The following is a 19240-nucleotide window of genomic DNA, read 5'->3' on the forward strand; positions in this document are numbered from 1 at the left end:
CCTCGTCGTTTGCGATTGGAGAAGGGGAGGAGGAGCAGCCTGCCGGTCATGGCGCATACGTACATGGAGCACAGGAGGTAGGTAGGTAGGTAGGTATCGGGGGAAGACGGGAAATAAAATGGGACAAAACGAACGGCCCCAGGAGGGGGATTCACGTACCAGTTGGGCGTATCGCGAGTCACGCAACAGCGGGCAAAGGCCAATCCTGTCGAATGAGGCTCGCGGCTGAGTCGGACGCTCGGTGCCAAGAGCTTGCTCCAATTCGAGACGTGTTTCTGCATCAAACGACGACGACTTCGCTGCCGGTTTGCCCAGACAGAGCGCCCGTTTTCTTCAATCGCGCAATCGGACCGCCTCAGCCGCCTTATCAACCTCGGAACAGCCTGTCGACGGCAGATGCGGGATAGGACCGAGAGGGCGGGGCTCAAAGACGGCGACCGGCGATCCTGGCAGAGACAGACGAGAGATGCTGGCGACGTGTATCTTGGATGAGATGTGGCCACGGCATTGGTGATTGCCCCTTGCACTGCACGAGCGCCTCACGGAGCTTCACTTTGGCTCGTGTGCAACCTCTCCAATCAGAACGACCATGTCCCACTTTTCCACCACTCCGTACCGACTCCTTCGTACCGACTCCTTCGTACCGGGTACTTGGCACCATGTATTCGTCCGCCTGGTGATCGCAGCGTCTCTGGCACACGCCCAAGCCGGGACCTCGGACTTATGATACAAGGCTGAAAATGCAGCTGTTTTGGACTTGTCATATGTTAATGTCTGGACCATGTACTGTACATACGAGAGAAAAGACAAGTCACAGTGCCGTCATGCACCTCGATGCATCCACGGCCATCGGATCCGACGCTCGTCTCCGCATCCGCAGGTATGTACTCTGTACAGTAAGTTACTTCAGTCGTGGCAATTCACTCTGCCGAGGCCCGTCGCTGCCCTCCCGAACCTTAGCCGCCATCCCTCCAAACCTCCCACCACCCGCCTCTCGCGACCCTTTTCCACCGCGCCGGCCCAGAAGTCGGCCTCTATCATGTGAAACACTCCTCATCGTGGCCATGGGCGACTCGCAAGACAACCCGGCACCGGCCGGCATCCCCCCGTGGCAGCAGCGCAGCGAACAAGGCGACCAGGCCGCCGAGTTCCACGACCAGCTCGACGTTGCGCGCCGCTTCCTCGACGACGACGACGTTCGAACAGCCTCCCGCGACAAAAAGGCAGACTTTCTAAGATCAAAGGGCGTCCAGGACGGCGACATTGAGAAGCTCCTCGATAAGCCCCATGTCAAGCCCGAGCCAAGCGGCGAGGTCCGTCTCTCATCTCTCTACACTGCATCACTGCTGATGACCGCCTTTGCAGAAGCCCGTCGACAACGATGACGCTGCCGCCTCGCAGACAATCTCGCAACGCGAACCAGATACCACACAGCAGTCTCCCGCATTGTTAAGCGGTGGAAGCGATCACCCTCCCGTAGTCACGTACCCCGAATTCCTGGCCAAACCTCCCCGACCACCCCCCTTGGTCACCACAAATGGTCTCCTCACCACCCTCTACGCCTTCGCTGGCCTCTCCACCCTCCTCTACGGGGCGAGCAAATATCTAGTCGCCCCCATGGTCGAGAGCCTGACAGACGCCCGATCCGAGCTGCACGATACTGCGTCCCACAAGCTCCACGCCCTCGTCTCCAAACTCGAAAAGACCGTCTCCGAGATCCCCTCCACACCTCACCCGCCCCTGGCTGCAGACGACGCCAGCGAAGACGCCGAAGATCCCACCGAAATGTTCCACCGCGACGTCGGCACCCAGACGTCACTGCCCGAAAGCCCCGCCGCCGCGGCGCTGCTTCGCCCCGTCGCAAAGTCCGAGTCGGAACGCCAGGCCGACCGGCTTTCCGAGGCGGCAAAGTCGCTCTCCGGCCTCAAGGACCAGTTTCGTGCTCAGAGCGAGGATCTCGAGGACGTCCGGACCCTGCTGGACGTGTTCCGCGATAACCTCGACGGCATGACGTACAGCAGCCAGACCCAGTTTGTGGGCGGATACGACATGTACGGTACGGCTAAGAGGGCCGAGCCCCAGGACGAGATCCGCAGGGTCAGAGACAACATTAGGCTGGTCAAGGGCACGTTACTGAGCACGCGAAGCTTCCCTGCTTCCACCAGGTGACCGCCGTCGCACGGCGGGTGCTGGGCTGGACCTGGGGCTGGGCTTGGATACTGTGACGGATCCGCACAGTCTCAAGTGAACGCGCGGGTTTTTAGTACATAAATTCATAAGGACAGGTCAAGTCTTTACAAATCATCTGTAGACCATCCAGCTAGTCCCAACGTCCGACCTTGCTTGCCACCTACCCTTGATCCGGGACGTCCTTAGGGTCAGGGATCTTATGACGAGTAAAAGTCGCCTTCCAGGGTGAGACATCAAGATGGTGGAGGCCTTGTCCCTTTTGCACTTGTTCGTTGTACCACCTCATGGTTGGCTCAAAGGTAAACTCCGCCATCGAGTCTGACTTGCTCAGCTTCCGCATTCTCTCCGCCCAATTGTACAGCCTGTTCCGGCACTCGGAGCGCCGGGTTTCGCCATCCACGCGCGGCGGATGAAATATCATCGACTTCGGGCCTGCCACCTCGCTCCCTGGCGAGTCCACATCCATCGGACTTGGAGCCGTCGAATCTGCCGGTTTGCCCAGAGCCTGCCCTGGATGCACCACCTTCCAATTTCTCTCAGGTATCTTATTTTCTGGCGCGGGCACCAGATCCTTGATGTTGCGAGGAAGATTTGCCAGCCAGTTGAGGACAATGTCGAGTGGCTCCGAGAAGCGGTCTCCATCACAATCGGCCGTGGAGCCGCCGAGCCAAACCCGCTGGAGGGGGAGCTCAAATGTTGTTTGGCTCTCCTCCTGTATAAGCTTGATGAGCTCGCGTTGTGCGCAAATGAGGTCCTTCAGATGCACCGCCGAGTCTCCGGGATACTGAGCCCAGGCTTTGCAATCCCATATGAATAGCTCCGTGGCGCTCCACGGCCTCCAGTGCGGGTTCGTCGGACGCAAGATGGCGACCCATGGGCGACGAGTGGGCTTGACGCCCTGGGGATACATGGCGCGATCCCATGCGCCTTCGATCGTGTAGAAAAACCCGGCGTAGGAGTTGACGATGCCTCGCGATCCCCATCTGCTCTCCTCAACATTCATGTTCTCGGCGAAAACGGCAAGCCATCTCCTAAATGACTTGGACGCCGAAGTGTAATCTTTGAAGTGAAAGGCCATGTCCGGGTCCCAGTAAGAGACGGCGGATTTGAACAAGGCCAGCGGGCGGAACCCCTCGCTGCGAATCGCTTCCTCAACCTGATTTATGTAGTGGGCCAAAGTGACCCCGCTGTCGTTGTATACAACCTGCCACGCTGAGCCTTGATTCTGATGGATTGCGAGATCAGTTTGTTTTCCAGGTGCTGCTTGAGACGCCGTCGTGGCGGCTTCGTGGTAGTTTGGCAATGGGACACACACGGCCAGGCGAGACGGGTGTTGATTGCTGGAGCCGATGACAGAGAACTTTCGAAACTGGTCCATGTTGATGATGGCCCACCAGCCGAACCAGTTGACCAAGCTTTGCTCGTCGCTGCCATTTATAGTGTTGGGTGCAAACACAACAAGGCCATCATCCTCGTCGGTTGAATCTGCGACAAGACTTCTCAAGAGGCTCCACGTCTTGAACCCCATTTCAGCCGACCTCGGGCTCGATCCATGACGATGCATCTCCTCGTCGGTGCCTCTTCTCTCGTCGTTTTTGCGCCACGTTTCAAGGGCTAAGTGAAGTGTCCATTCTTCAATGTCAGAGAACACGACTAGCTTGCCTCGGCGATATGTTTGGCTGCTCCGTGAGTAGTTTTGCCAAAACCACTTGACGAATACGTAGGCCTGTTCTGGTTGCGACAGAAGGAAGCTCGGCGTCACCAGAAAAGCCGTTCCCGGGCGGAAAATAGGGGATAACTGTTTGCTGGCGCCGCTGCTCAGGCACAAGGAATCCCGGGATGGAGGCACGTGCGGCAGGGGATCTGCTCCCTTGAAGAGAAAAAACTTGAAGGTCCCGCTTGGAGCGCGAAGCAGGTTCGCAAAGTTTGGGAATAGGCGGACGGCCCAGATGGCATCTTCGTGCAGTATCAGGGTACCATGATCATACTTAAGGAAGCTTGACCAGCTGCCTGGATGCAAGCTGCTTTTGATGTTGCAGTCGGCGTCAAAGTAGCGCAACCACTGGGAAATAAGGTTTGTTTCCTGCCGAGCGGACGGAGGGAATGCAAGAAAGAAATTGTGTCTGTTTTCGCGTCGAGCGGACGGGGGCAGCAGCTGGTCATACTCGAGCTCGAAGAACATGTCGAAAACTGGCACATCTCGCATTGGGCCTGCCTCAGACCCAACTCGCGAGTTTGCGCAAGTCAAGGGAGCAAGCATGGACGGTTCAAGAAAGACGCTAGGCCTGATGACGGAGTAGTTGAGCAGGCAGCCGGGCGAGACGCCAGTGTCTTTCTTGGGTTCACAAGGCTCGCCTTCGCCTTCTGCCGGGAAGACGAAGACACAATATTCACCGTTGTGGCAGAGCAGGCCCAAGAGCCCAGACCTGAGTCGACGAGCAATTTTTTCAAATCTCTCTTCACCTGTCGCGTTGGAGATGAAGCCTCGACACAGATGCCTCTCTTGCAATTCAGTCTGTGTGCCGAAGTCCCGTGCTGTGCACGTATGGGTGAAGATCATTCGAGTCTGGTTGCTGAAATGCTGAAGCCACGGGAGACTCTGGTGGCCGGGCAACCCAGAGAATGTCAAAATCGTCAGATCTGCTTCTCCAGCGCCAATCTGGCATGGTATGGAAATTGACTGTGTCTCTGGGCCTTTTGGGCAACCGCTGGACTGCACTGTCTCTGCCGCCGCAAGAGACGAGTGACACGCTGTGTTTATGCCATCGTCAGTCTTGCCTCGAAGCAGAGGGTCTTGGCCGAAGAGCAGATCTTCCTCACGAGCATCCGAGACCTCCACGACGGTGACCGTGTCGTCCCAACGAACCGACCGCTTCCGTTTCTTCTTGTTCTCTACCGTTTGGTTTTCTGACGGATCGAGAGATTCAGTACCCGGCTGAGTCGGCACCGCATCAGCAGGCTTCGGGTTCTGGGGAAGATCAGTAGTCATCTCCAGGTCTGATGATTCACGATCATCCCAAAGGTCATCATCGTCATCGGCGTTGGCCACGGTGTCAAGCCCAAGGCCTGCGGTAGAATTCGAACGCACAAGGCTGGACGTACTGTTGCCTAAGGCAACGAGCCGATTCGGCGGAAGAGCGGGTGCAACAAGGCCCTCCCTGTCCCGAAGCCGCTTCTGCACAATGTTCTGGTGACGAAGCTTGAGCATCTTGGGCTCCTTGTTTATGTCTGACACGGCATCCAAGATGGTGCGTCTGTTTTTTCTGGGTTTTCCGCCGGCAAACACGTTGGCACCGGCATATGGGTCTCCAGAAGCTGGAGCTGGTTGTCTCGACTTGGCACCTGTTGTAGTCCGCACCAAGGTATGGGTTTTTTGTTGCTGCGTAGCAGTCGTGAGCGAGGGCGGGCTGAAAGGCTTCTCACGCGCGACACTTGGCCTGCGTGGCTGATTTATTGGCAGCGTCTGAGCCGCTGGTATTTGTTTGCCTGAGGAACCAGGCGGACGCGGAGCCGGCAGTCTTGAGCCTGTTGCACGAGACTGACTCTGCACAGCCGTGACATAATCTGCGCAAGCAGCAACGTTCGTCTCTGCCCCGTGAGAGCTGTCAGTGTGTGTTGATTCCTGCGGCTCATTCGCGCTTGCGTCATCGGCTGAGCTCGCACCTGGGGGAACGGTCATCTCATTATCAGGTTCCTCAAAGTCTTCGAGCGACTCCTCTATAACCTCCAGATAGTCCGCCCCAAAGTTTCGGAAGGCTGTCGGCTGTCGACCCTGTGAAATTCTTTTGGCATTGCGCGCCTCGTGTCGCGTACGCTTCAATGTGACCTCGTCATGAATGGCCTTCTTCCAATCGGCTATTTTGAAATCGGGCGCTGTTCTTCTGCCGCTTTCCTTTTTGAACTCTCCCCACTTGGAGAAAGTTCCGGGGTCGAAGTGTTCACGGGGCTCCCATGTTGCCTTTGACAGCGGATAGTCCTCCCATTCGACCAGATACATGGTCGCTCCACCGACCTGCCTCTCTGCAAGAATCCCGACAAAGTTGAAGATGTCGTCGGCTTCCTCGTTTTCCTCACTGGTGGACGTGACGGAGAAGCCGTCATCTTGGCCGTCCTTTTTGGACGCTTTTGCCGGTTCATTCATGGCGATCACTGAAAGCTGCGGCCTTGCAGGGCTCGCGTGCGTGGCGGCAACATGTATTGGGGGAACGCGTGAGAGGAGAGGCAGCTGGATGAGAACACTCTTCCTGCAAGGAAAACGAAAAAGAATTATCGGCTAGTTGGACTGTTCCGCGACTGGGAGTGTCCAATGCGAAGCTGTGCCACGCGTGTGCCGGAGGCGAGTCCCTCCGAATGTGCACTGGCGTGGTGAGCTGGCGTGCTGGAGGTTCAATTCCGGTCGCCGACGCGTTGTACAGAAGAGTGTCGAGGGCTTCGGTAGCTTAGCAGCAGGGAAAAGGAAGAAGAGAAGAGAAGAGGGTGGACGAGGAACAAGGCAGTCGGAGTGCTGTGCAGCTAATCGAACCAGGAACCTACCTGGTGTTTGTACAGTGTTTCAGTGACGGGGGGGACTGTGCAGAAAGTGAGTGCCCTGAGGAGGATACCCACCAGCCAGGTACGACTGATCACCCGGCAGCCGTTAAGTAGGTACCTAGGTATCTAGCTAGGAATACACAGTGTGACATAGGTAACTAGCTGTTCTGGCAGGTCATGTCGTCTCGCGCACCTGAGCGGGAATTCATGGAGCTGAACAGAAAGAAACTTATGCACTCTGTACACCGCACGCCTCCTTGGTAGGTGAGAATGAATTACAGGATACCGAATAGTAAGCTTAAATTTCCGCATCTCACATGCATACAAGTAACCAAGTAAAGACGGAAATCCGCCATGATGCTGAGGGAACGCGAGGTTGGCCTCGCTGATTACTAATTTCAGAACCGGTTCCGCTGCGCAACCCCTTGCCCTGGACCAGGTAGGTACGAAGCGACTTGCAGAGCATCCATTCGGCCAGCAACTGTGCCTACCTTAACCACTACCAGGCCAGCGGCACAGCCTCAGCAAAGGCATCCTTGCGATAGGTATCCATGAATCTGTCTGACCATCACCACTTCTCGAAATTACTACAGCAGGTGTCTTCGAGCCATCGATGGATCAAAAGGCGCCGGATCATGCCTTGGTGGATACCTTTTTGTTCGTAACCATGGCCGGAGGTCGGGAGGAAATGCTTAGCTAAGGCAGCAAGATACCCGCTACCTAGTCGGTACTTGGTCTCGCACCTGGATCCAACTCTGGTCTCCGTACCCTCCACATATTACCTGGCTTCGATACAACAACTCCCATGGCGATCTTCCCCTCCACATCCACACCCGCAACCGCATCCGCACTCACAACCACCCACATCGCCGCACTTCCTCTGCACCCCAACAGCTCAACCACTCCAGCACGCCACAGCAGTCGCGCCGCCCAAACTGCATACATCGCCATCATGGCCAACGACGAATACGATGTGCGCGACCCCCCCCATCAACTGTCCGGGCGAGTGCTAAATACAGGGGCTCTTGTGCCCTCGACAGTTCCTCTTCAAAGGTGCCGCGCCCCCTTGGCCATCAACCGTCGACTAGCCCCACGACGGGCGCATCCATGCTAACGCTCTTTTCCGCAGTCGTCCTGATCGGAGACTCTGGCGTCGGGAAGTCCAACCTTCTCAGCCGATTCACGCGAAACGAGTTCAACCTCGATTCGAAGTCGACCATCGGCGTCGAGTTTGCTACCAGGTCCATTCAGGTCGACCAAAAGACCATCAAGGCGCAGATCTGGGATACCGCCGGTCAGGAACGATACCGCGCCATCACGTCAGCCTACTACCGAGGCGCCGTCGGTGCCCTGCTCGTCTACGATATCAGCAAGCACCAAACATACGAAAACGTGACCCGGTGGCTCAAGGAGCTGCGTGACCACGCCGATGCCAATATTGTCATCATGCTGGTCGGGAACAAGAGCGATTTGAGGCACTTGCGGGCTGTGCCAACGGAGGAGGCCAAGTCGTTTGCCAGTACGGCACCTAGACGGCCGGTCAACTATCACACTTACTAACTCGTCTTCCAGGCAAGAACCACCTGTCCTTCATCGAGACCTCGGCCTTGGACGCCAGCAATGTTGAGCTCGCTTTCCAAAACATCCTAACGGGTAAGTCTGCGCCGCGGCCAGTGGTGCCGAGGAGGGGCAGACACTGACAAGGCCGCGTGTCCAGAAATCTACCGAATCGTGTCTAGCAAGGCCCTGGACAGCGGAGATGGCGCCCAGGCCACCGTTGGGCCTGGCACAAACATTTCCCTAAGCAAGCCTGCCGACGACGAGGCATCCAAGAGCGGCAAGTGCTGCTGAGCCGGCTTGACTACGAAGCGGTTCTTGCGTGGTTGCATGGGCTTGGGATAGATACCAGACGTCTCGCATGTACTCCGAATTGTACGTCACAAAAGGAGAGAATCGGCGCAGCGTCCAGAAGACGAGTGATTGTGATACGTCTTTGTTGATATTAGAAGGCGCGGGCACTTTCGACTTTCCTTTGTCCTTTGTCATGACCGGAGGGGTGGATGGAGCTGGTGCGCTACGAAACGATCCTGCTACGTAGCTGAATGAATCTTTTAATGATCGCGTGTCGTCGGTAAATGCCAGGAGGCCGCCGCCTCGAGGAAGCTTGGCTGCGCATCGTCTTGGGCGCGGTCGCTGTCGCGGGACATTCGCGCATCAGGTATCTCGTCATGCGCCTCGGGACACCGGAACATTGACTTATCCTCATGCGCTCAGAGTTTCACCCTCCTGGTCGTGGTGGGCGGCGCTCAGGGCATCCAAGCACCAAGGGAGGCGGCAGTACGAAGTACCGAAGTGTTTCAGTCCTGTAAAAGGTACTGTACAGTACGTCGTGCTGGAGCAGTGGAGCCTAATGAACCCAAGGAAACCTGCCTTAGTCAGCAACACGCATGAGACCTCCCAGCCAGCAGGACCCCTCCGGCTAGCGCAATGCAAAAAGCGCTTATCGATATGGCCCAGGGCAACCTCTGGCCCAAATTTTTTGAGCCTCCCGCTTTTTGCAAGCCACCTACAAACCGCCCATCATCAAGACGAGATATCGAGGCTCGAGTACTCATCAATCGCGAGGCAAACATGGCTGCCGTATACAAGTCTCTGTCCAAAAAGAGCTCCCTAAAGTCCGAAGCTCCAAGCAATGGCGTCAAGAAGAACAAGCAGCGAGTCTTGATCCTCTCCTCGCGAGGCGTCACTTACAGGTAAGTTTACGGACATGGACAAAGCAGTCTCCGCGACCGGCGTCTAACTGCAGTGCTGCTCCTAGGCATCGGCACCTCTTGAACGACATCGCATCCATGCTCCCGCATAGTCGCAAAGACGCCAAGTTCGATTCCAAGTCGAGGCTCAACGAACTCAACGAGCTAGCCGAGCTGTACAACTGCAATAACGTCTTGTTCTTCGAAGCGAGAAAGGGGAAGGACTTGTACGTATGGCTCAGCAAGATTCCGAATGGGCCAACGGTCAAGATGCATCTTCAGAACCGTAAGTGGCATCCAACTTGGTAGCCTTACACCGGGCTCACTCACCGACGTGCACTCTCTAGTACACACAATGGAGGAGTTGCATTTCACCGGAAACTGCCTGAAGGGCTCCCGACCAATACTCTCGTTCGACGCCGCTTTCGACAAGCAACCACACCTGCGCGTCATCAAGGAGCTGTTCTTACACACCTTCGGTGTCCCGCAAGGAGCACGTAAGTCTAAGCCCTTTGTCGACCACGTCATGGGCTTCAGCTTCGCCGATGGAAAGATCTGGGTGCGCAATTATCAGATCAGTGAACAAGAAGGGTCCAGTATCAAGCTTGGCCAAGACGACGCTGAGGCGCAAACCAAGAGCAACTCCAAATCGAGGTCGGCCGTCGGCGATACAGAAATCAACCTTGTCGAGATTGGCCCGCGCTTCGTGCTCACGCCGATTGTGATCCAGGAGGGATCGTTTGGCGGTCCCATCATTTATGAGAACCGCGAGTTCATATCGCCAAACCAGCTCAGGGCGGACCTGCGCAAGTCCAAGGCCTCGCGGCATAATGCACGGGCAGAGCAAACGGTGATGAGATTATCCAAGAAGGGAGACTTGGGATTGAGATCAAACGGGCGCAATCGGGTGGCAAACGACGAGCTGGACAACCAGTCGATCTTTGCTTAGGGTTTCATGGATATCGGGGTCGGCAACTGGAGTCATGGCAGAGGAGAGGTCGTGGTGTATGAGACGTCGGGCTGAGTCGACAGGGCCGCAGAGGCTGTTGCAATTTAATTCTGATTCGTCTCTGGAAATTTGGACTTCAAGTTCCTATCGTTCGATGTATCGAATCTCCGGTGCTGCTCCAACCGGGCTTCCCTCAAGTTGAGTGTTGGCGGTAATGCTGGAGCCCTCAGTCTGTTTCCGCAGTAGGCCCGCTGCACTTCTCTGCGGCTGATTTTAGCAGTCCTTGCCCGCCATTAGGTGATTAGGTCAGCAGCCAGCAAAAGATAAGTTAATCCGTCCGGGGCTCCCCGGACGCACTAAGCGGCAAATATCCGGATGTCGTCAAGGCCCCTTTCTAAGCGGCGCGCGTTCAGGACTTGACACGATTTCGTCACCTCGCCCACTCAAGCATGACGGCTGGAAGAGCGAAGCCCTCACTTCCCATCATGGAATGCACCATGTCATTGGGTACGATGTCATCGAACATCATCTACCATATTTTAAGCCCCAAGGCCGGGGTGGCAGGAAAATAAGCCTCCGGGCTCGACGCTTCCAGTGATTACCATCATTGAGAGGCAAGGACGGAGCTCCGTGCTCCAACATCACACCGAACTTCTCCGGGCCAGACTGGAAGCCGAACATCCTTTCGACCTCCCTCCGCCAAATTTGCCGTCGCTTCATTCAGCGGGGAACTTGACGCAGAGCATATCATCCCAGTACGCATCCACGATTGTACCGGTGATTTGGCCGGTATACAGAACATGCTCGGCACAAAATGTGTGTCGTCACAAAGACCTCTCTGCCATGACCTGCTAAACTAACTCGCGGAAGATTGATTTACTACCATATCTTGTGTGTTCCGTGAGCGACATCGCGCCCGGGCTTGCATTGGATCTGAGCGAGCGGCTGCCTTTCAACCCCCTACCTATCCTTACAACTTCCTTGATCAGCATCAGACATCCGCGTTGCACTACTCGGTCGCAAAATATTACATTGACCATTTGACCCCATTTCCGGCCCCCCACCCCCAGTCTTGTGATTCAGCATGGCGTCCCTGGCAGGAAGAACTGCCTGTTTCGCGGGCTTGCCCGTTGAGATACTCCTTGAAATTTACCAGGAACTGGACGTTGATTCCGTATTCGAGCTTTCATCCACCAACCAGTTTTTCTTAGGATTCTTCGAGCAAAGAAGGGCAGCCATCCTGCTTCCGGCTCTCGAGCGGGACTTTAGTCCTTTTGAGGAGCTACTCCAAGTTTACACGGCTTCAGAAAACGACATCGTTGCGCAAGAAGGGCTGTACAAGCCTCGCAGGGTCATCTTCAAGCGCTTTGTGGGAGATTCTGGGCTTGTGCTGGCTCATGCGTCGCAATCGCGACCTGTGCTCTCCGACGGCTTGCGCGACGAGTTTCTGTCCATTGTCAAAAGTAGGAAGCCGACTTCTTCCATAACCAACGCTCCAAACACGATCGTTTTGACGGAGCGTGACCTGGATCCTCTTTTGCAAATGTGTCGGCTTGTTCGAAAGTGGGAAGGCCTTTTCCCCCAAATGAGGTGGTTTCATCAGCCAGATATGTGTCGCTTCTTGCGGCCGCATGAACAGCTGAGGTTTCGAAGAGCCTTGTATCGGTGGTGGCTCTACGGCATTTACTTTCATGGCGAGTTCCCCAGGCCTCGCACGGGACATCCAGAGCCGCTCGTGGCCGACGTTCGCACAAGTCAAATGCGCTTTCACTGTACTGGGGAGCTTTTGGAATTGATGGATCTCCTAGAGACCATCAAGGACGTAATTTTGCAATACATATGTCCCCGGTTGGACCAGGATCAACATCAGGTCAGTGGCATTCTGGCAATCCTTGGAGACATGCTGACAGTGCCCCAAACAGGCCTTTGCCCCCCCACCTCTCGTTGCGGCCGTGGGCAGAAGCCAGTCGTTGGCTACTAGTTGGAACGACCAGAGTGTCTGGGGTCGCATCGTCAAGACATATGCGAAGCTCGGCCCGCAGGAGCTCCTCTACTACTTTGACAACATTTACAGCTACCCGCGGAACCGTCTCATCAAGGAAATCCGGCTTGAGCATCCGAGCTTTACGTTCGATCAAGAGTCGATTCAGGTGGCGATACGATGCGCGCTGGATGAGAGGCGCTGGCTGGACAATGCCCCGAGTCTGGCAGAGGACTGCGGAGGGGGCATTATCGACTTTGACGATGCGCGCGACGGCGAGCGGGTCGGCTTGCGAAACGATGCCAGCCCAGACGGATCGTTGCCCGCCGGGGCGACGTTTGTCCCAACGCTCTCAAGGTACTCTCCCCGTGGGGACGATGGGTCGTACCTGGAGAGCCATCAGCGGTTGACGGGGTTCGAGTCTCGTCATGCTGCATGGACTGCTGCAGTCTAGCTATTGCCGTCTTGGTTGGCTGGCTGGCCGTGAGTGACTGGTGGTTGGGACACGTCGGAAGAGGTGTAAGGTAAAAATCAAGGTAGCTCAAAGCGGTTAACTTTTTGGAAAGGACTTGAGTCCAACGTATAGCCTGATGTCGATGAAGCCGTCCTAAATCATGAATCCCTTTGGATCCTTGAGCTACTGCTTTCCATCTTTAATTAATACAAGCGGTCCTCGTAGGTACCTGCGGGCCCACTGCGTCCGGTACCAGCCCGAGGTACTCGTACCCCAACGCATTTTTGGCTGGTGTGGCCAGTTGGCGGCGGCCAGCGAGCCGTTCAGTGGAAGGGTCCAGGTTATTAGGGCAGTCGTAGGCCTGTAGTACTGCCCTGGGTACCCACCTAATCACCCTCACCCGCCAAACGCCGCCAGGGGAGCCTCACCTCATCCTCAATTTATACCACACCTCAACCCTCGACGACCCTAGGGAGAATCGCAGCTTTTGCGCACGCATCGTACCTTTGACTCGGCCTCTGACGCTCGCGCGCAAGCTCCCTGGTCTCCCTTTTCCTGGGCCTCTTCAAAAGACGTGCGAAATCTGGTCGCGCTGGGCTGGCTCCTCCAAGTCGAGACTTTGCGCCCTGAGCACCGACCTACCGAGAGCCTCAGGCGAGGTAAGGACTCATGACCCCCCACGCTTGAGCTGCTGGTCCCTGGTCCCCTCTTTCTTGCCCGGCTGCCTGGATTCGGCTTCTCATGCAACACTCACCGCCGTAGTGCTAATATACTATCGCGCGCTTGCAGACATCTGCCCGCCGGTAGTGGTGGTTCCAACTTATTATCCGGGCCCTCCGTCTACGCCTCGTCGTTTGTACCAAGGATCCATGCTAGGTTCTCACTGACTGCGGCTCTTGGACAGTCGACCAGGAGCTCGAGACCGAGGAGAGTGCTGCCATGGACCTAGATGACCACCCTATGGGGGATGCCGGCATGGAAAACGGGCTCGACGACCAGGGCCCCAGCCGCGTCGGGGGCGATGACACGCCCTCTGAAGAAGGCAGCTTCGATGATGATGGCGACTCGAGTTCCTCAGACCCGGCCCTCGAGCAGCTCCGTCGTCGCGGTTTGCTCCCGACGGGCTGCTGTTACGACGATCGCATGAAGCTCCACATGAACGCTGATTTCAGTCCAAACGCGCATCACCCAGAAGACCCGCGGCGCATCCACGAGATCTTCAAGGCCTTCAAGAAAATGGGGCTTGTCTACAACGGACCAGAGGCCGACCTCCCGCGCATCCTCAAGGAGTGTCCCACCAGATATATGTGGAGGATACCGGCTCGCAACGCCACCCGGGAAGAGATATGTCTTGCACACTCGTCGGACCACCTCGCCTGGGTTGAGAATCTGAATTCGCTCAGCACAGCAGAACTTCGAGAACTCACAAAGCGATATGACCAAGGCCGAGAATCGCTCTACGTGGGCAGCATGTCGTATCATGCGGCTCTACTCTCGGCCGGCGGCGCCATTGATACGTGCAAGAACGTCGTGACTGGCCAGGTCAAGAACGCCTTTGCCGTCATTCGGCCCCCGGGACATCACGCCGAGTGGGACGCTCCCATGGGATTCTGCTTCTTCAACAACGTGCCTGTGGCTGTGCGCGTTTGCCAGCAAGACTTTCCAGACCTTTGCCGGAGAGTCCTCATCTTGGACTGGGATGTCCATCACGGCAACGGTATCCAGAACATCTTTTACCAGGACCCAAACGTTCTGTACATCTCCATCCACGTCTACCAAAATGGCTCCTTTTATCCAGGCAAGCCGCCCAACCCAATGACGCCAGATGGCGGCATCGAGAACTGTGGCTCAGGCCCTGGCTTGGGCAAGAATATCAACATAGGCTGGCACGATCAGGGCATGGGTGATGGCGAGTACATGGCTGCATTCCAAAAGATTGTCATGCCGATAGCCAAGGAGTTCAACCCCGACTTGGTGGTCATATCGGCCGGTTTCGATGCCGCTGATGGAGATGAGTTGGGGGGTTGCTTCGTGACCCCGCCCTGCTACGCACACATGACGCATATGCTCATGTCGCTCGCGGACGGTAAAGTGGCCGTATGCCTCGAGGGCGGCTATAACCTTGCCGCCATCTCGAATTCCGCCGTCGCCGTGGCCAAAACGCTCATGGGGGAGCCCCCGCCTAAGATGGAGTTGCCCAAGCTCAACAAGGAGGCTGCTCGGATTCTGGCCAAGGTCCAGGCGCACCAGGCGCCGTACTGGGAGTGCATGCGCCCCGGCATCGTCGATATACCCGAGGTGCAGTCTCTCAATGCCAACCGGCTCCACGACGTAATCAGAAATGCACAGCGCCAGGTCTTGCAACAAAAGCACAGCATGGTGCCACTCTATGTGCAGCGAGAGCAGCTCTACAAGTCGTTTGAGAATCAGGTCCTCGTGACGCCGAATCTTCACGACGCCAGGAGAATCTTGGTTATCATTCATGATCCGTCAGTCGCTATTTCGCCTCTAACCTGCTGCTCACCTGCTGACCAGCATAGGCCTCAGCTGCTGGCGCAACCAGACGCTGTCGACACATCCATCGAACCGCACAACGCTTGGGTGGTAAGATGTCTTGTCACAATTTTCGCGAACTTGGCCTGCTAATCAGGATAGGTGGACGGTGTGACCCAGTACATTGACTGGGCTATCGGCCAGAAATTTGGCGTAATGGATATCAATGTCCCCGCTTATGTTACTCACGAGGAGGTATTCGCATCACTCAAGCTCGAAACGGAAAGAAAGAAAACCGTCTAACGTGACTAGGATACCGACGCCTACATACCTGGATTCAAGGAGAGAAAGCTCCAGGACCAAATCCAACAGCTCGTCTGCTATGTGTGGGACAACTTCCTGCAGCTGTACGATACGGACGAGATTTTCCTGTTGGGTGTGGGAAACGCATATCTTGGGGTCAAGGTGCTCCTGATCAACAGGGGTGAGTCTGCCGTTTGCCTTGGCGCGCGAGAATTCAGGAGCTAACTGCCGGTAGACTGCAAATTCCGCATCTCGGGCGTGGTGAACTTCGTGACGGGTAACCTGCGGCCCGTCAAGTCGGACGTCGACAATGAGCTCTCATCCTGGTACAAGGAAAACTCGCGCGTGTACGTTGCCGGTGACCATGCCTGCTGGTCAGACCACGAGTTGACGAGAAAGGTCAACAAGAGGAGGTTTGGGACGGTGGTGCGCAGCGAGATGCTTGGGCTGAATAAGATGATGCAAGAGCACGCCGAAGAAGCGCAGGACTGGATGATGAGGCGTGTCGGGGCCGCCGGCCCTGGAGATACGACAGAGGACGACAAGCCGTCTTCATGACTGGCTCTGCTCAATGGCGGGTTCTACATCTACTTCGCCCGAGCATACCCGCATAGATGCCATCATGCTGCCGCCCGAGGAACGGATTTGACAGCTTCATTTGGTGCTTAGGAGTCGAGATTTCGCCCGCAACCCGGGTCATCGTGCCTGGTAGAGTCTGATGCGGCTCAAACCGCATTACCGTAGTGAATGATAATGCATGACTGAGATGAACCGCGGCGACAGGATAGGGCTATATTCAAGATCATCTAAACGTCCCTTTCGACTTGACTCTTGTCATTTCCTCACTAGAAGTCCGTTGTTTGAGCTGGAGAAGTTCACAATTAGCGCAAGGCTGGAAATTTGACCGGATTTAATGGTGCAATAGATGAAGCTCATCATGCTCGTTAGACTTAGTACAGGCGCTACAGTGCGTTAGGCGACCCTTGTCGTTGGTGCACGGCGGCTTATGCATCGGGTCATCTGCCAAGCTTGCTGCGATACTAGTACATACGGCCATATCTATAAGAGTAACCGGATCCCGTCCGATCTCCGTTAGTGAAACTTGTAAGAGGCAGATTAGTAGTTGGGTCGGTGACGACCAGCGAACACCGGCTGCTGTATGTACATTGTTTTTGCAATTTTTGCATATTTTTTCCTGATCTTTTTTTCCTCTCTTGCGATGGATGGGTGGTTTAACTTAATAAGGTGATGGATGTGGTGGTGTGGTCACGATACCTGGCTTAGTCCTCGGATTAATGTATAGCCCGTGGACCCTGTCCAGCTATCGATTACGTACCAGGAATGAGTTCCTCCGGTGCACCTGTCTTCCTGTCTCAAATGCAGCCAACTCTTCTTCGCAGCAACACGGCTTTCCAAATAGCGCATCGCCTTCCGCCTTCACACCGACTTGCCACGACGTGCCCGCGGCACGTGCTGGCCAGAATGGATCGTGATCGAGACGGACGAGGTCGAAGGTCAGTGCTTCCCAGTTTTGTTGTCGCACCGTTTACCTCGGCCTTTGCAGCCACCTCACGATGCTCAATCCGGTTTTGGCCCGTCCTACCCTCTCCCCCCCCAAGGCAAGTTCTGATCTTTGCAGATACGACGATGGCGAGATCATCAGGTACGGCGCAGGAGAATCATGGCGACCCACCCCTCGAAGCGGTGGCGATCGATCGCCGAGGAGAGCGAGGAGTCCGATGAGAGATCGACCTCGGAGCCCCCGGCCCAGGAGTCCTCGCCCTCGCAGCCCCGTCATTTCCGGTTCTGACAGCTATGTTCCGGGGAGATACCAACCTCGCCGACGGTCCAGAAGTGGTGGAGATCGCTATCGCCGTGAGCGCTCGTGTGATCGCGAGAGCCCGCGGAGGCGGGAGCGAACCCGCTCCCCAATGAGACGCCGGAGCCTCTCTCGACGCGGCTCTCCTGGCCGTGACGGCAGATTCGAGCGACCCAGATCGCCCCGTCGGGACTGGAACAGCGACAGAGACCAGGGCCGCGACCGTGACCGGGACCGCCCTCGTGACCGGGATCGTAACTTCGAGAGACGCGATGAAAGGTGAGATAACCTGACATTCTGAATTGGAAGATAGCGCCAACAATTTCCTAGAAGACGATCGCGCTCGCCGTTCGCCCGAGATCGCCGCGACAGAAGCCCTCTTGGAAGAGCCTCGCCCCTCGCCCCTCGAGGCGGCTCTTACCGACCGAGATCTCGATCTCCGAGCCGACGAGGGGACAGATACCAGTCTTATAGAAGGTCTCCTCCTCCCCGAGAATCTGGCATTTCATCGACAATGACCTCTCGACCAGCTTCTGAGAGAGCGTCGCCCCGCCCTGGCTCCGCCAGAGTTCGTTCCCCTCAGCCGTCTCGAGAGGATCCTGTCCATCCTGGAGCGGCCCCAGCGTCAACTTCCACCAAGGAAGCCACGCGAGCCGGGCCCAACGACACTACATCCACCTCAGCCAAGTCACCTCCCCGGGGCCCTGCAGCCCAGAGAGTACCTCCCACGGGGCCCGCGTCTAATCGCGGCGTCAACGTCTCGATTCCCTCGCCAGCTCCTTCGGCGCCAAGACACCCCCAGACGCCCGGAGCCGCAGTGCCACATCGATCGGATGTCACGAGCCCGGCCATCCCTCCTTCGGGGCCCCGCGGTTACGTTCCACCGTCCAGGGGTGCCTACACCTCGCGATCCGTGCGAGGCGGGTGGAGCCAGCCACCATCGAGACAGATGTCAGGAGTGTCGCCATTGTCGACCTCGGGCGGTCCCTCACCTATTCCCACCGGTCCCAGGAGCGCTTCCACTAGCACGCCATTTCCGTCGACAGCCTCTCAACAGCGTCCGTTTAACCCGCCAACCGGCCCGTCTGCTCCGCACGGTGTCGGACAGCGGCAAAGCCTAGCCCAGAACCTGTTGGCCACGATGCCGCCAATCGTACCGGGTGGGAAGCTCGATCCATCCATGACGCCGCTCACGCTGGGCGTTACGCGAGATCTCGAACCTCACTATCGAAAGCTTCGCGATGAGGAAGAAAAGCTGCGAGACGAGCTGCGGGCCAAGCAGGAGAAGCTGCGCAAGAGTCTCTACGTCTGGGACAAGCTGGAGCGAGACTCTCGGGCTTGGGAGCTGCGCAGCGACTTGAGTGAGAAGAGCATGAAGAATCTGGCGGGCGAGGGCATGGGTGGTGCTGCATTTTAGTGAAGCAGAACCTGGCTTACCCTACCCCTGGCGCGGTTCCTCGAAAATGAGGACAGGGTGTTGCTACCGCGGACAAGACATGTGATTATTTTGAGCCGGAATAGGCGTATACGGCAGCAAGAGGACTGCACGGGCAGGGGAAGGGATGAAAAGGCACTGGCTTTGCTGTGGGAGATACCCCTCTTCGCCGATATGGCGTCATGAATTGAAATTTCAAACGAGTCTAGACTGGCCACGCACTGTAGAGGTCCGTCGTTGCTTTGACCCGGATCTTCCCTCGACCCTCATGCCACAGGGACCTCAGAACGACGCTGCAAGGCTGAGAGAGCCCTCTGCCGTTCGAGACTTGGCAGG

General features: G+C 56.6%; 6 protein-coding genes across 6 annotated transcripts; 5 read left to right on the forward strand and 1 right to left on the reverse strand.

Annotated features, from left to right (window-relative positions):
• Positions 1 to 1064: 1064 nt before the first annotated feature.
• HRG_00940 (peroxisomal membrane anchor protein) lies at positions 1065 to 2169 on the forward strand (the record flags this gene model as incomplete). Its single annotated transcript, XM_044859411.1, has 2 exons — positions 1065 to 1313; positions 1366 to 2169. The coding sequence occupies 2 exons, from the start codon at positions 1065 to 1067 to the stop codon at positions 2167 to 2169; spliced, it is 1053 nt and encodes a 350-aa protein (XP_044725811.1).
• A 181-nt stretch (positions 2170 to 2350) lies between these two features.
• On the reverse strand, positions 2351 to 6331 carry HRG_00941 (putative chromatin binding protein; the record flags this gene model as incomplete). Its single annotated transcript, XM_044859412.1, has 4 exons — positions 2351 to 4914; positions 4969 to 5444; positions 5614 to 5734; positions 5854 to 6331. The coding sequence occupies 4 exons, from the start codon at positions 6329 to 6331 to the stop codon at positions 2351 to 2353; spliced, it is 3639 nt and encodes a 1212-aa protein (XP_044725812.1).
• Positions 6332 to 7672: 1341 nt separating this feature from the next.
• On the forward strand, positions 7673 to 8571 carry HRG_00942 (ras family domain-containing protein; the record flags this gene model as incomplete). Its single annotated transcript, XM_044859413.1, has 4 exons — positions 7673 to 7697; positions 7850 to 8239; positions 8293 to 8373; positions 8438 to 8571. 4 exons carry the CDS (start codon positions 7673 to 7675, stop codon positions 8569 to 8571), a joined length of 630 nt encoding a protein of 209 aa, XP_044725813.1.
• Positions 8572 to 9351: 780 nt separating this feature from the next.
• Positions 9352 to 10419, forward strand: HRG_00943 (brix domain-containing protein; the record flags this gene model as incomplete). The annotated part of the gene is made up of 3 exons (XM_044859414.1): positions 9352 to 9473; positions 9539 to 9756; positions 9818 to 10419. 3 exons carry the CDS (start codon positions 9352 to 9354, stop codon positions 10417 to 10419), a joined length of 942 nt encoding a protein of 313 aa, XP_044725814.1.
• Positions 10420 to 13793: 3374 nt separating this feature from the next.
• On the forward strand, positions 13794 to 16208 carry HRG_00944 (arb2 domain-containing protein; the record flags this gene model as incomplete). The annotated part of the gene is made up of 6 exons (XM_044859415.1): positions 13794 to 14652; positions 14707 to 15343; positions 15395 to 15458; positions 15510 to 15602; positions 15660 to 15831; positions 15886 to 16208. The coding sequence occupies 6 exons, from the start codon at positions 13794 to 13796 to the stop codon at positions 16206 to 16208; spliced, it is 2148 nt and encodes a 715-aa protein (XP_044725815.1).
• A 2402-nt stretch (positions 16209 to 18610) lies between these two features.
• On the forward strand, positions 18611 to 18886 carry HRG_00945 (serine/arginine repetitive matrix protein 1; the record flags this gene model as incomplete). The annotated part of the gene is made up of 1 exon (XM_044859416.1): positions 18611 to 18886. One exon carries the CDS (start codon positions 18611 to 18613, stop codon positions 18884 to 18886), a length of 276 nt encoding a protein of 91 aa, XP_044725816.1.
• Positions 18887 to 19240: the final 354 nt, after the last annotated feature.

The sequence above is a fragment of the Hirsutella rhossiliensis genome, assembly GCF_020360975.1.
Source record: "Hirsutella rhossiliensis strain HR02 chromosome Unknown scaffold00001, whole genome shotgun sequence".
NCBI lineage: Eukaryota > Fungi > Ascomycota > Sordariomycetes > Hypocreales > Ophiocordycipitaceae > Hirsutella > Hirsutella rhossiliensis.